This window comes from Opisthorchis viverrini (assembly GCF_000715545.1).
Source record: "Opisthorchis viverrini unplaced genomic scaffold opera_v5_246, whole genome shotgun sequence".
In the NCBI taxonomy this organism is placed as follows: domain Eukaryota; kingdom Metazoa; phylum Platyhelminthes; class Trematoda; order Opisthorchiida; family Opisthorchiidae; genus Opisthorchis; species Opisthorchis viverrini.
Genome location: NW_008751902.1, coordinates 470238 through 485647, shown reverse-complemented (window position 1 = coordinate 485647; position 15410 = coordinate 470238). Strand labels below are relative to the sequence as shown.

General features: G+C 45.2%; 2 protein-coding genes across 2 annotated transcripts in view; one reads left to right on the top strand and one right to left on the bottom strand.

Moving 5' to 3' along the window:
- Positions 1-7211: 7211 nt before the first annotated feature.
- T265_08930 (hypothetical protein) lies at positions 7212-11438 on the top strand (the record flags this gene model as incomplete). Its single annotated transcript, XM_009174869.1, has 2 exons — positions 7212-7624; positions 10605-11438. 2 exons carry the CDS (start codon positions 7484-7486, stop codon positions 11037-11039), a joined length of 576 nt encoding a protein of 191 aa, XP_009173133.1.
- A 3267-nt stretch (positions 11439-14705) lies between these two features.
- T265_08929 (hypothetical protein) overlaps positions 14706-15410 on the bottom strand; it is a gene marked incomplete at both ends in the record, with an annotated part of 46595 nt that continues 45890 nt past the window's right edge. The window contains one exon of the mRNA XM_009174868.1: positions 14706-14874. Coding sequence (XP_009173132.1) covers positions 14799-14874 — 76 coding nt within the window. The remainder of the gene's footprint in view (positions 14875-15410) is intronic.

Sequence of the window (15410 nt, the reverse complement as noted above, 5' to 3'; positions counted from 1 at the left end):
TATATATATATATATATATATATTAGACGAACCTCATGGTTGTACGGCAGTGAGGCATCAGTGCCAACACTGATGTTACTGTCTTTGATAATGAGGATAATAGTAGAACGACGCAACCTACTACATCTAAGCGCCTGGTCTCAATTAATCGAGGCTCGGGCACGTGTTCTCCCTAGCCTACGGACATTACCATTCGACGAACTGCCACACCTTAGTTGAACAAGTTCTGCGCCGATCGAGAAGTTTGTTTGGGTCAGATATTCGAGGTGATGAAGGAGGCGAGAAACTCCGGAGATACCCTTAGCTTATTCCAGCTGCTACATGCATCGTGTCTAAAGAGGTGAAGCAGTCACTGATTCCGGCGGTTCACCTACATCTAAGGAAAGAGCACATAAACCGCTGGGCTGAAAACTTGGCAAAATTTTAACTGGCCACTTACAGTTGCTCTGCCGGATTCCGTACTAGACCATGGATCATGTTGGAACCCTCAATAGCTTGGGATATAAAAGACCCTCAGCTGTAGTACCCTTTCGGTGCCTAGTTGACATGCTACCCAACGGAAGCACGGGAATACTGCCAGGTTCCCCATGCCTGGACAGCGATAGTCGAGAGGCAGAGGTCAGGTTCGAACTACGGACTTTCCGGTCAGTAAATTCGCGCTGTCATCTTGGATATAAGCGAACACTTAAATCCCACAAGCATCACCGACCTACTGATCCTCACGAACTCCAGCTCTCTCAGTTCAGTGATGGATGCGAAATCTCCAGTCCTTTTTGGATAGCTTCTTTACTTCCACATGGGGATGGAGACCGCAATCAACTTGGATTAGTTGACAGTGGTGCCTATTTTCAAGATCTGTGCTTCCAGTTAGTATGGCAGTCCCAGATGAAGTAGCCTAACCAGCGTTGTGATCGGTGTTTGCATTACTTATTATACGTCGTCTTACGAATACGCGTGAATACGATACTTGAGAACTGCAAACGGGATTCCAGCCGGGAAGGCGCTGTGTGTACATTACGCTCCGTCAAGTTTAAGAGCGACGGCATGCGCATGGGTGCTCTAAAATTTTGGCGTTTCATGACTTCAAGAGCGTATTCGATTTTGTCGAAAAGTTAATTCTCAACACGTTTGCCCAACAGGGTATTCCCCAGACGTTTGTATTTATCATCCGGACTGTTCTGCAGCTGCGAGACCTGGTCGGTTTGGGCATAGGATCTGCAGCGTCTTCAGGTCTAACCACCGATGCCTCAGATCTACAGTTGGGGTCAACTGAGACCAACGAATTCGGAGTGCGGTGATCAGGAAATGGGATTTTCGGGGAACAGACGGCACTTCACCCAAAGAACGTATGCACTAATGCAAACTAAGGTGGTTGGACCATGTGTTACATACACCGAGTGTTCTCCTGTGGAGAAGAGTGCTGCTTTCCACGTTCAATTCAGAGTTGCGGAAACCCAGAATTCGATCAGCTTGCCTTCCAAGATGAGTTTCACATGATGCTCTGCTTAACTGGCAACACTGAACGACGCGGTGACCACGCTTTAACTGAGTGCAACTATGAGAGAAAGGCCATAGGGCATCATTCAGACCGAGAGCAGCGAGCAGTAGCGCTACGAGACGGTCTGGAGGATAAAGCGGTACTGTCCTCTGTGATAGGAATGTGAAGACAGTAAGCTGTTTCCCCCAGGTGACCATCGCGTCCATATTCATGGAAATAGCGATCCTGCTTTCCTCCGAGGAAGGACGGGTTAGAAAACCTTGGCTCTAGAAACCGCAGACTCCGATCACCCAGCCGATGACCGTGACCTCCAGTGCGGCTCAAAGGCCACCTGTGCTCAGCCTCATCAGGAGTGAGACAGTAATGCCTTACTCTCTGCGCCCTCGGATTAGGCCGTACCCCTGAAACCGAGCAGCCGAGTCATCGGCTCCGGGCACTGTCCACCGCCTTGCGTGTAGGGGCTAGTGGGAGGATCCTTGAACAGAAACCCTACATCCTCGCAGTGCCTCATGGGTCAGACTTTTGACTCGGAGGCTAGGTACAGAGTCCTCAAACAAAAACCCACATTCTTCCAATACCTTGTGGGTCAGACTTCTGAGCTCAGGGTGAGATACCTCAACCGAACCCCCATCTTGGCCTGGTCAACCAGGAAGTATCATTTGCCTGAACAGTTCAGTGTCCACCGATGTCCTTCCCCAGCCCCTTTCTCACCATACAAAAACGTTGCTGAGTCATTTGAATCAGTTATCTGACTGATGAGCCTTATGCGCCCCTTTGCCCATTAATAACGAACGAAATAACACTTCCAAATCCGTGAGATCTTCTCTACATAGGAGATTGAAGCGTCCGTAATGAGTGTCAAATTGGCAAACAGGCAATGCTCGCTAAAACCTTATACCTCTTTAAAATTGATGTAAGCCGTGTCCATGAAACACTTATGTAAGACTCAGGGATCGTAATGCATCTCAAAGAGCCAACGATTAACTCAGCTTTTTCGCATTTCTCCCTCTGTGTGTCTGGTGATCCAGAAGTAAAGGTTCGTAGAATATATCGCGTGGGAGTTGCACTCAGCCCCAGAGCTGAACGCGCTTTGTTGGTTTTGGATCTCAGTGAGCAGTAGTCTTTGCTTCGTCCGGTTATCCAGCTCAATCAAGCTCAATGCCTCGACATAAAAGACGGTGCCTATTTGTAGTGTCGGCTCATGCCCCAAAGGAGTACAGTTCGAATGCTGGGAAGGATACTGCCTATCAGGAGTTATCCAAGATCATTCTTCAAGCAAGAAGCACTGACATTTTGATCATTGGGTAACAATATAAATGCCCCGTTCGGTCGTCTGGGTTCCTTGGAACCACACCAGGGCAGTCGATTCGGAGTCAGTGCTTGTCGCACAGATAACGGAGAACGACTCCTCCAGTTACTTGCTAATCATGAACTTATTCTGGTCATAACGAACTTCTAGCATAAACGTTCTCATCGCATCGTCCTCATCATCATCATCATCAAAGACAGCAACATCAGTGTGGGCACTGATGCTTCACTGCCGTTGTAACCGTGGACCCAGTCGGATCACACCGCCATCAGCCACCGGTGGAGAGCTACAGTTCAAGACTGCCGTTGCTTCTGGGGCAGATAACTTGTTTCGGGTCACGCCATGATGCGTTTACGCCTGACAGTTCGTTTCCTTTCAGGCCCTTGCAAGTCAGCAAGAAGCATGCCACTATCTTCGAAGAACTACCGTAGCTCAACACTATCGATCTCAGCTATCCCAACGACTCTCCACAGTAGACCAATATTGTGGCAGTGAGCATGTGGATGAAGCGTGGCAAAATGTGAAAGGTGTCATGTTAGCGGTTTTCAGTGCTATCCGTTGACTCACCTAACAGTGCTTATTGGTGCGAAATGGAACGAAGAGAAAGTGCCAGCAGAGTACGGTATGTCGACACATTCGTGTTTTCGAAAAGGGTATGTGGATGCTCTGTGAAAACTATGGTGGCATCAGTCTGGTAGCCGTGGCACCGAAGGTCTTTTGTGGTCTTATCCTTCGGTGGTTGACCGAACACAGGGAAACACAGATCCATGAAAACCAAGCTGACTTCCATCCTGCAATAGGAAACGTCGTTCATATGTTCACTTTCCGACAGATTCTGAAAGTGACACTGTTTCCAGCAAGGAACAATGGTTGTCTTACTTGACTTGGAAGCTGCCTTTGACTCTGTGGACCGTCAGGCTTAATGGCAGTGTCTATGGAGCAAAGATGCCCTTCAAAAATTCAGAACACTCCTTAAAGGGCTGCGCCACGAAATCCGTATGTTTGTCGACGACTTCCTCGGCTCTTTTCGTGCGACCATGCGAACGGCGGAAACGAGCCAGAAGAGGTCTTTCAATGGCATGGCGCCGAATTATGAAAGCCATTACCAGTAAACTCAGTTGCGCTGGTCATTGCCGTCCCCTTAGGAGGGGGCGCCGAGACGGGACACATTAATGGTTAGAGACATTGTCGGACTTTCTCAGCCGCGCCCTCAGTGGCGCTGGTGGATCCAAGCTATTGCCTTCAATGCATGGCTGCTTGTCCAAGCTCCCACCTAAAAGTCCCCTGACAACCGTGTATTTACGCATTATGTCAGCTTTCGCCTCCAATGCGCAGCTGCAATGTAGCAGCTACAACCACCGTACAAGTACGCGGTTCTTACAGCTGACAATGATGACGATGTGATGTTCTTGCTGTCACTTTCTATCCAGATTGTATCCAGATTGGATACCTATGACATTCGTTATAGGCTAGCGCTAGGTCCTCTAAAATGTCGTGTTTTTCCAAATATAAGGCTCTGTTCAGACAAAGTGGCATGTTTGTACGGTAGTGAAATACCAATGTCCCAATCTGGTGTTGCTCTCAATGATAATAATGGTGGTGGTCAAACATCTTGTCACTATCGGAAGTATGGGCTCAAGAATAGAGAACAAGGTCCACATTACGATTAACTAATTCCTAATATACACACCTGGTAGGCTCATACTCCAGAGCAGAAGATACCTGTGGGAAGCAATGTAGTCCAGAGTATCAAACTTCCGTCTTTTTGATTTTCATGGACGAATTCACTGAAACTGATAAACCCCGCGTTTCTCTTCACAGATGGCATTAAGTTGTCATCATCCAAGGGAACTTGAAAATATGGAAGTTAAAAAATGTGCTGGCTTTCATCACAGTAAGACCGATACACAGGTCGTACGTCGAGAAAGAATCGCGCCCTCAGCTTCTAGGTGTATCCTTACCCCTGCTTAGACTATTTATTAAGCACCAGTGTCCTTGATTGGTTTTGCTATCAAAAATGATGACAAGGATGGTGCTTCGACTGAGAAGACATGCCTCAGAACCCGTAAAACACAAACCACCGTACTTGCATTACTTTTTTGTAATCTCGTATCCCTTCCCAATAGCTGTTTCGCTGTCCCACAGAAATATTTCTCGTTGATGGTTTATTCGTCTGAAAAACTGGTAGTTTTTCGCCCGTCTAGTGCCAGTTTGTTTGAAAACCACTCTTGTGCACTACGTCACTTGTTTTCGAGACTACGCCTGCCACATGACCATCCGCGGTAAGACACTTCTATTCTGCTAGGTCTGATGCTGAATTCGGCCAAATCTCTAACTGTGAAAAAAGTTCGTGCAGACCTTGTTGGCCAGCTTGTAAACCGGTTTTTATTTGGGACAGTATAAGTAGACGATGTTACATGGTCAATTTCCATTAGAATATTACCCTTTATAAATTCCTGTCGAGATGCATCCACCTCCTATCCACGGTGTTACTCTTAACACTCTTATCGTATGCGGTCGGGTCCGAATACCGTTTACTGAAATGGCTTGCTCGATGTATTTCGTAGAAATTTTCAATCAGGATGGTCCATAGGTTCATACGAGTTCAAGCTGTCAGGAGATCCTTCCACAGTCTTTCAGTGCGTCATCTCTTTGATCCGGATCATCTCCAACCATTGATGTGTCCCTTTGAGTTCATTGAGTGAGTTTACTGAGTTTACTGGTAATGGCTTTCATAATTCGGCGCCATGCCATTGAAAGACCTCTTCTGGCTCGTTTCCGCCGTTCGCATGGTCGCACGAAAAGAGCCCTTTGAGGAAGTCGGTCGACAAACATACGGATTTCGTGGCCAAGCTAGTGCAATCTGTCAAATGTGATCAGTTCATCATCTTCCGAAAACAATTCGACATACTTCAGCATTACGGATCCGTCGTTCCCAACAGGCTCGAGTAATGCTCCGAAGACATCGATGGTCAAACACTGAAAGTCGTTTGACGTCTTCAGCATACAGCGTCCAGTTTCCTGATCCGTATAGTGACATGGAGTGCACTGCGGTATTGTAAACTCGACCACTGATGTCGCGCCTACGCCACATTTGATGCAAGTCCACAAAAGCTCTAGTCTTCCCAATCCGGATGGTAATATCCTTTCGCGGGATCACCTGAAGTTGAGTTTTTCAAGGGTTGGTAATTGCACCAGGTTTATTCTAATCGCAAACTATCTTTTCTCAACCGTTCTTCTCTAGTTCATGTTCTGTAAATGATGTAACCTTTGCTTTACGAGTCAGCACTCCCCATCGCTCCGATTTTGCTAGGACCATAGGAGTTCTACGGGGGTGAGATGGCCCAAGTGCTTAGAGCGCGAACTCACTGACCGGAAGGTCCGTGGTTCGAATCCGACCTCCGCCACTCGACTTCCCCTGTCTAGGTTTGGACAACCTGGCAGTATCCCAGCCCTCGTGCTTCCTTCAGGTGGCATGGCAGCTAGGCACCGAAAGGGTGCTACAGCTGAACATAGTGTAGTAGTGCATAGGAATTCTACCACCCCACTGAAGACCACACGGCCATCATTCTTTACTGGGGGTTGCAGTATATAGCTCTTCTAGATCCACTGTACCCGTCTTGTTTTATTCTCCCACCACTGGTTTAAGACTATTCATATGATCCGATATGGTTCCAAATTTCCTTTTATTCACCCTCCGTCTGACATTTTGCAACATCCTGGTCAATACAAGTCAGAGTCCTCGCAAGACTAGCGTCTGGGAAGATTGACTTTCTGTTTTTACTCTTCGCTTCTCACTTGCTCATCCCTTTTTGTTAGTTGAACGCCAACTTATATTTTCCTGGTGGTGACTGGCAGACTTTTTTATCCGTTGGGACATGACGTATCCTGCGTCATTTTACTCTTACCACAGAAGGCTTTTATCGAAATCAGCTTCCCACCACCTCCCTGTCTCTCAATCGTGAGGCACATCTATTCATCCATCTATCTCCGACGAATATTTGCCACTATTATCTCTTTTCTTTTGGCACTTCTTACACCTCTTGTTTTCGCTGGCTCCTACATCCTTCAACCAGTTAAACTCCGTGTTGTTGCTCACCTCACTGCACTTTTTCTCACCATCTTTACAAAATGTTGTCCCTTTCTCCAAAAGTCGTAAGTGTATTGAAAAATGTATATACCCCTCTAAAACTTTTTTCTGATTGAGAATATCTAACCAGTCATTGCTACAGATTGAATAATATGAGAGCAGGTTTTTGTTGATCCGTCTTATCATACTGAGGTCGTAATGTGTAGAGACGTCTTTCTCACAAACCTGTATGATGATTAGGTAGACGAAGTAGACTAATCCGTGGAGTTAATGAACCCCGTTGTATTTTCAAGAAAAAATTCACCGTCTTTCATTTTTTCAGCTTATGGCTACCTCACAATCCTCCACTAGTGTTCGAAGCATCGATCCTGCTGTTACAAACAAGACCGACTCAACTCCCGCTGGTGACCTCGTTACTGCGGGAATGCCACTACATAGTTTAGGATCGATCGAGAATCAAGAAGGATTGAGTTTAACTCGACAGGAGATCAATCGTTTAATTTTGGAATACCTCGTTGTTGAAGGTTACAAGGATGCCGCTGAGAAGTTTAGTCGTGAAACTGGGATTTCTTAACCGCTTACAGAAATGCGGGTTTCTGGTGAGAGTCTAAAAGATCGAATGTGGATTCGAGAGGCGGTGCTTCGACGCCAAATCGAGGATGTTATTGACACTGTGAATCGCTTGTGGCCCGAATTGTTCGACAAAAATCCATTCATCTATTTTCAAGTTAGCAACGCCTTAATTTCATGCAGTTGGTTTTGTGTAACTTTGTACTTATCGTGTTTGCTTCAACACGTGTTGCCGATCACCAGCTTTGCTGTTTAGCTAATAGAGTCAGGTGTTATGTCGAAGAGCACGCTAGTATCATGTGACCTGTCCTTAGGTTTGAAGGCTAACAGTTACGGACTCTGTAGTTTGTCGCATTTTTTCATATTCTGTTGGCTAGTGATTCAGTATGTTGATTAACTCTCCTTGTCCTCAAGTTGGTGGTCCCCTGGTAGTTTTGCTATCAAGCACATCATGCTGTTCGGAATACTGGGCTGTCATATATACTAGTATTCTTTTCAACAAGATTCTTGCAGAAAAAGGGCTCCAGAAGTACCTTTTGGAGTTTTCGCTTTCATCTTACTGTGCCTAGAGGTGGGTTTATTGCTTGGTTACGGTGAGGCGGGTTTTCTGATGCAGGGTTAGGTGTCTATAAGTACGACAGTTTCGGTTGTTTTCCGTGCAGTTAAGTAACTGACTCCAGTGGAATAATGGTTTACTTGTGGGCTATTACCGTGCCTGCGCCAATAATAATAGGAATTCAATAATAGGAATTATTTAAGCAGATTATTATTATTATCGTTATTTTGACCTACATTCAGTTCGATTTGAAAATGCGCGTCGTTTTAAATCCATCCTAATGTTCGCAGTTCCTGCTTTGCTATACGAACTGCTATTTTGCATTCGTATTGGCGACAGAACACTTGAAGTCCAGGGGTTAAATTTAAATTCAAGTAGATTTCCACCGCTGGATCAAAATGCAATCACCCTAATCATGCACTGTATTTTAAAAGACAGAAACTAGGTTTTGCTTTAAATCTCGTGGTTCTTCAGTAGTTTCCCTACACTTATAAACTCATGCCCTTCGTGTCATTTTAGTTACTTAACGAACCAGTGCACTAATACATTGTAACGTCCCTCTGCTTGATCAGTCAGTAAATGGGTCACCTTAGTGTGAAGTACTAAATTCTCTGCATCGTAGCCACAAACGCACAAACCAGTACGAACAGCACGAGACAACAGAATAAACCGCTCCTTATAGTTCACTACGAACGTAACAAATATGACGTAGATGGTGTGCTTCGATCTTCATGTTTTGTCGTGCACTAAGGTCCTTGAAGTTTAACAGCATTATGGATATTTGTGCACCCACTGTTGAGTTGCGTGACCAGATACAAATTAATTTGGAAAAGTTCTATTCTGAAGTCGAACTATGGACTGTTGCAAGCACACGCCTCCGAGACCGAACAGGAAACTTGTTCGTATTCAACACCGTTACAAGTGTGGGATATTGTTGTGTAGCCAACTGCTCAGGAGAGGGCAACATCTGTAGGGTTCGTTGAACTCAAGCACGTGTTCAGTCGTTCGTATCTAGATATGTTATGCGACCATTTATCCAGAGTCTTAAGTTCGAAGGTCCACAGAGACCCGTGAATTGGAGCTTGATGGTGATTCCCAGCAGGGATGAGACGGCCTTACAGTATTCCTAGGCTTTTCAGCGAAGATCGTTTCCAACTGCGGTCTTATGTCTCGATTGTTGTGTAGAATATCAACGGTTCGGATAGCCTTTATGTAACCTCAGTGTGTTTCTCGAGCCACCTAGGTACAAATTATCAATATGGCCACTGAATGGTGGCGGACATATTGCCTTGATCACATGCTTTCCATCGCCTGGTAGTCTTATTGGATTGTGGGATTACTTCGAGGAAATTGGACGCCATCAGGCGGGCTACTGGATTTCTTTCGTCTGAGATGAAGATGATATCGCTATTGAGGGAAATGCTAGGGGCTCAGATTGTATGGATAGCTTTTTGCCGAGCTTGCTAATTTGGTCGCAGTTGTTCACTTTGAATTGTGGACACTGGGTGCGGTCGCCTCAAGTGTGAAGATCCCGAAGAAATTCAAAGCTGTTTGCCCTTGTGAAGAAAGTAAAACGACATTCATGTCAATGTCTTTATGTTGATCTAAGGCATGTGAGTGACGATTGTTTCAGAACTGTTTTTGTTCGGTAGACGGCATAAAAATGTTGGCTCATTGCTTATTTACTTTAGCAGACAGCCCGCATCTTGTCGTCAGGCTGACTTTTCTGGTTTTTTGAATAACCGCTTGTCGAGAGCCATAATCTGGGGTGTCCGAAGCGATCTAATAAATTCAATCGGTCCTATAGGATCTCAGTGGGGAAATTAGCAGTGATAAACCGTTCAGTCCGAGGTTTCATGTGTATGCGTTTTTTGGTGTGCGACTAATGCTGGTTGTTATACCATCCATTGGGGTAGGAGTTCCAAACCAGAAACCTTTTCGTTTCCGATAGTCGCCATTTCAGCTTACTGTGTCAATCATAGACTATGTGCCGAAGATACAATTGTCCGGTATGCTACGGTGGTGAGGAAACAGGATATCCATGGACTTAGAATAAGCGTCCAGCTACCTCCTAATAAGTTTTCCTATTAAGCATTGTCAGCCATCAAATTTTGCATACCGCCTAGCTGATTTGACGTACGATTTCGTGTAAACTTTATAATTCAAGACTTGATCGTGCATTGATCTTGATCTGGCACTAGGTTCACACTCACCACTACCAGGAGAGCATTGCGGGCTACCTTTGTATAACGTCTTAGTACCCTGCTTCGTCTGGCGTTTGGCGCATTGTGAGCCAGAGCTGACATGAATAGTGGGCAGCCAAATACGAAGCCGAATCATATTGGAGATGGAATAGAATCCACAGAAAAAGCAACTACTTTCCAGGCTCTTAACCGTCTATTTCTTCCCATCATCTGCAAATTAGTGTTTAAAAATCCAAAAGCACTACCTTCATCGGGTAGCGCGCGGGTCCGTCACTTTCAGTTCATCCTTAGGTTTCTTGTTTGTGATTTCGCCTCGCACTCGTGTTCTCGTTTATTCTACAATTACTTATTCGTGCTTGTTTCTTAAATTTTACCAGCTCCGGCAACTACAGATGCTTGAATTGATTCGGAACCGTCGCTTGGAAGAGGCTCTTATCTTTGCTCAATCCTACCTTGCTGACCCAGTTGCTAAGCGCCTCTCAGAGCATCCACAGCTGCTTAGCGAAATGCAGAACACAATGGCACTCCTGGCTTTTGATGATCCGAGTCAAAGCATCTATGGTCGTTTGTTGGGTCCGCAACACGCAGAGTTGGTTGCCGGAGCATTAAACCGTGCTATCCTACGTCATATTGAGGCATCAGGTGACGATCTCGAAGGTGCGGACGAAGGAAGAGCTTCTACAGCGGCTAATTTGTCCAGCTACTCTGGTTCCTCGTCAACTCTGCCAAGACTGACGAAAATGATGGCTATGCTACTCCACTTCAAAGACCTAGCCCAACTTGAACTACCTCCAGAGTTAGCCTCACTTTGAAACTCAGTGGACTACCGTTGTCTACCGCTATCATTTATTATCTACGTTGGCAGTTTTATTCGTTTCTCATGAACTAGCTTTAGTTCGTGGGATATCCGGCTCAGATCTGATAGTGTTTTTGTACAGCTGGGCCAAACCTCTCACTCCTTTAACGAAGTAATCCTTCCCTGTGGATGCGCGGAGCTGCATGTGATCCACTTCACCTAGTCACCTGACTTCTTACTCCAAAGTGCATTACCAGTATACGTTGATATTGCCATATTTTCTTTGTTCCGTCTTATTGGTGGGTAGTTTGCTATCATCGGGATGAGAGGACTTTGCTGTAAGGATGTTTTCTTTCTTGACATATCACTAATAAAGTTGAAGGGAGCTCTTCGTAAATCCGTTGCGGGTTCCGTCCTCAGGGCCCATCAGGTAGGAGTAGCTCCCGAGTTCCCATCCATCTTAATTTCTACTTGTTTTCCTTGTGTATGTGCTTTGGACGATATAAACTGAGAATTATGCATTGGGGTGTCGGTTTCGCGTGCACATTTGTGGAGGATACCTAAGGCGTTCAAAGGAGTAGGCGCTCTTCTAAGGGATCTCGTTTTGCTGTAATATACACCTATTTCCGTCCGAATGTCCCTATATTCCGGTGTCTCACGTGCTGGATACCCTAGTGAATTTCCAACTCCCTGCAAAATCTCGTGTGTTTGCTGAAGACTTCGCATCTATCTAGCGGCACCAAATGTCGCTTGGTATCAGGAAAAAAATTGCGACGGAATATCGAAAGAACCATCAAGAGTCGAATTAGGAAAGAGATAAACTTAAACTGAAGCAGACAGACTTTGGTGGGGTTGCTTTTGTGTTGGACATGAACAAGGGAGGATTTCTCTACGGATTTCAGGGTCAACACAGTCTTAGTCGCTGGTAAAATACCACGATACGAACAAGCTTCCCCAACAAACATTGACCGCTTTAACATGGAAACTGTATTCACCGGACAGCTGTCGACCCCGCGAATGAACCTTACCTTCTGATAGGATCAGTAACCAAGCTGACTGTTGTGATCACTTTCGGTCATTTTTAGCCCCTAATCTGGATAGACTGATAGCACGAACGTACTGGCATCGGCTGCGAACTCTCCAGCAAAATACAGAGCGGATTAACTGGGCCCCATCCTAGAAGGCAGACAGTGTCCAGGCTCTGCAGTCTGCTTCTAATACGGAACAGTCCGCTGTGTAATTGGTCGATGCCACTCTGAAACTGGCGCGGAAAACGCCCTTTTCTATAGCGGACAACTCAGCACATGTAGAAAATGATGAGCCACCGCAGTTTGTATTGATGTATTCACCCATCTAGTGGAGCACCAGCACCCCGAATCTAAACAACCAAAACCGTTTACAGTTTAGCAATGGTCTTGTTAACAAATACTTCAGGACTGAAGAAAGGTAGTGTAAAATATAAGGGCGAATCTTGTGGTTGTGGTCACTAAACCAACGTGAAGGAGCAATAGCTCGGATATGAGAATCCTACTGAATGCGATTGGGTCATGCCCCGCTGGCTTTTCCAACCACCCGTATATCCATTTTGTAGGGCCCCTGTTAGTTTAAAGAGCGCATGTTTCAAATTACAGAGCGGCCGATTCTGATGAAGACTGCGGAACATTCTGGTCTTTCAGCACTGATATCTTAGAACCAACGAATTCTCAATGTAATCAAGAGACGGAAACTGGGTGAAAGATCAATACTTCGGTCAAAGAGGTTATCCTAAATTGCAAGTCAAGGTGGCTCGGTTGTACGCTACATTCCAATTTATCATTCCCGAGAAAAGCGTTGTTTTTCATGCCCGTGGAACAAACTGGAATTTGGTCTAGCGGAAGGAAATGAATGATACTAGGAAAGTTTCAGGGCTGTCAGTGCGATCCGTGGACTTTCGTGACCCTAGTTGTGCTTGCCTGGAGGCACTGAAAGATTCACCGACTATGCGAATTCGTCTATGCTCCGAGTGTGCTTGTAGTGGTCCGCTACTGACCCCTTTCCCATTTTCCCTCTGTTGACCACAGAGCTTGATTTGAATGAAATAGCCCGGTCGTATGACAGCGAACCACCGGCGTTCCATTTCAATGTTGCTGGGTGGTGGTGAAACAAGATTCCCTGTAATTCTATCGCAGAGACTGATGTTACACATGCAGTACCGAATTTCATTATTCCGACCCGCGTAGGGTAGGTTCCCAGTCATCAACATCTCTTCATACTCGCCAGACGGCAGGACTGAGAACCATGTCCATAGAGAGGGACAGCACGTAAGCGAGGGATTGAACACACAGCACCCCCGTTGCACAACTGTTCGTTTATGAGCGCTTATAGGTTATCCTAATAACGTTTTCTGTTGCATTCCTCGCTGTACTGTCTTTTTCTCGCGACCCTGCACCGAAGCCATTACACAGTGTACGACACTGTTTATTCTTGACTAGGAAGGCAAGTCGCAGCACACCGAATCCTTAGTACATTGACCCATAGTCCAGTGAATCGGAAACAATCCGTAAAAGCATGGGCGCTTCAAGAGTAGGTACGCGTGACTGTCACGATCTCCGAGCAAACAGATACGTCAAACATCGTTATTGAGTACTCTCCATCGAATGATGTTGGTATAAACAACAGCAGATGCTTTTCAAGGTGGTTGGGATTGGCTTATGAATACTGGCTTACAGAAATTAGCTTCCAAGATCCTGTAAAACTGTATAGGACCGTGTTGGCCATGTAACCGTTGTTGCTGGTGTCGGAATATATTAAGCACATGACCCTAATGAGTTGTATCGCCTAGTCAGCATACTCAAAAAGGCTGTTCTACGCATGAAGCCACCATTATTAATATGGCCAATGAAACAAAGAGGTATTTCGGTTGCAGACTGTCACTAACATGGATGATGACGAAAAGTATTTTACCAAACCCAACAATGATAACGATGAAAGGGGATAAAATCATGGTATACTTCTTCACGGGATTGTATATTATTGTTGGTAGTGTGAGGAGATTTGGGATTTTTGTGGAGATTTCGTCCTGTAAGTGAAGCCAATCTATGCTGAAAAGCCGAGCACTGTACAGCTGTTTCATCCTTATTGGGAATCATCAGCAGTGCGCATCTCACGAAACTCCGAGGAGTCTCGAACCCGCGACCTCCCGGCTAGTAGTTTGAACACTTAACCGTTCGGCCACGAGTGGCTTATCAGCAGTATGATTAGCTTGCACTTCCCAATAAGGATGAAACAGCTGTACAGTGCTTCTCGGCTTTTCAGCATAGATTGGCTTCACTTACAGGACGAAATCTCCATATTGTATATTATTTCCAAAATGTATTGGGCAAACGTTTTTAACAGAGTTCTGTAGATATGCATATTGTTGAGTATTAACAGCTTTGAAGATCGGCTTTGCTGTTACGTTTCTTGATGACATATCCGGCATCCTATTTCAGGCGATGTGAGGAATTTCGCTGTTAAGTCAAATCGTTAGTTACCTCAGTCATCAGCATTTTTTCCCGAAAAAGGATGACGAGAATGACTTATGTTGACAGAAACACAATCTACCCGTGAATCGGGTGCACCAATCGAAACTCGACCCGATAAAAACAGCTCCTCACCTTTTGAGCTATTGCTTCATCACATAGCTTTCATTTTAAAACAGCATCGAAGAGTACAAGTATTTATCTGTAGCTAGGTTTTCAAAACGGTAAAAAACAAATGCAAAATAAGTCTGTTCAGTCAAATACTGCCTATAGTTTTATTCTCTTTTAACGGATAGTTTCATAAGTTTCGGTTGAAATGCATTGGTTGTTGGCAAGGGCTCTGGAGCTTTTCTGAAAAGAATATGGAAATGAGACAGGATCAACCATGGGAAAAATGAAAGTCCATTGTAGGATTGCTTACTTTGTATTCTAGGGTAGAGTATCCAACCGACCATCGTACATATCTGAGCTCTGCTTGTTTACAGAATCGCCCATAATCTAAGTGGCTTTTATTATGCACCCTAATTTCCTATACCTCGTACGGAATGTGATGCAAAACTTTGATGTGCAAATTCTTCCTGCCAACCATTACAAACGAACTATGCGAGTGTGATCACAAAGGACTTAGAATAATTTTGTACATCCGATTAGGGCGCAGCTTTCCATGAGTTACGACACACCGATGATACGTCTGATCATTGCCGGGGTTGCGGTTGCTGTCTGCTTTTCGATGGTGAAGCCCCAGTGTTTAAACCGCCGCTGTTATTGCTTATGGTACACAACGAACTCAAACAGTACTACCAAGTGCAAGTGCAATTGCTCTGCAAGAAGACAGTCTTCCTACAGACCCTACGAAAAGAACAAGCCCCAGTGGAAGGTCCAGTACT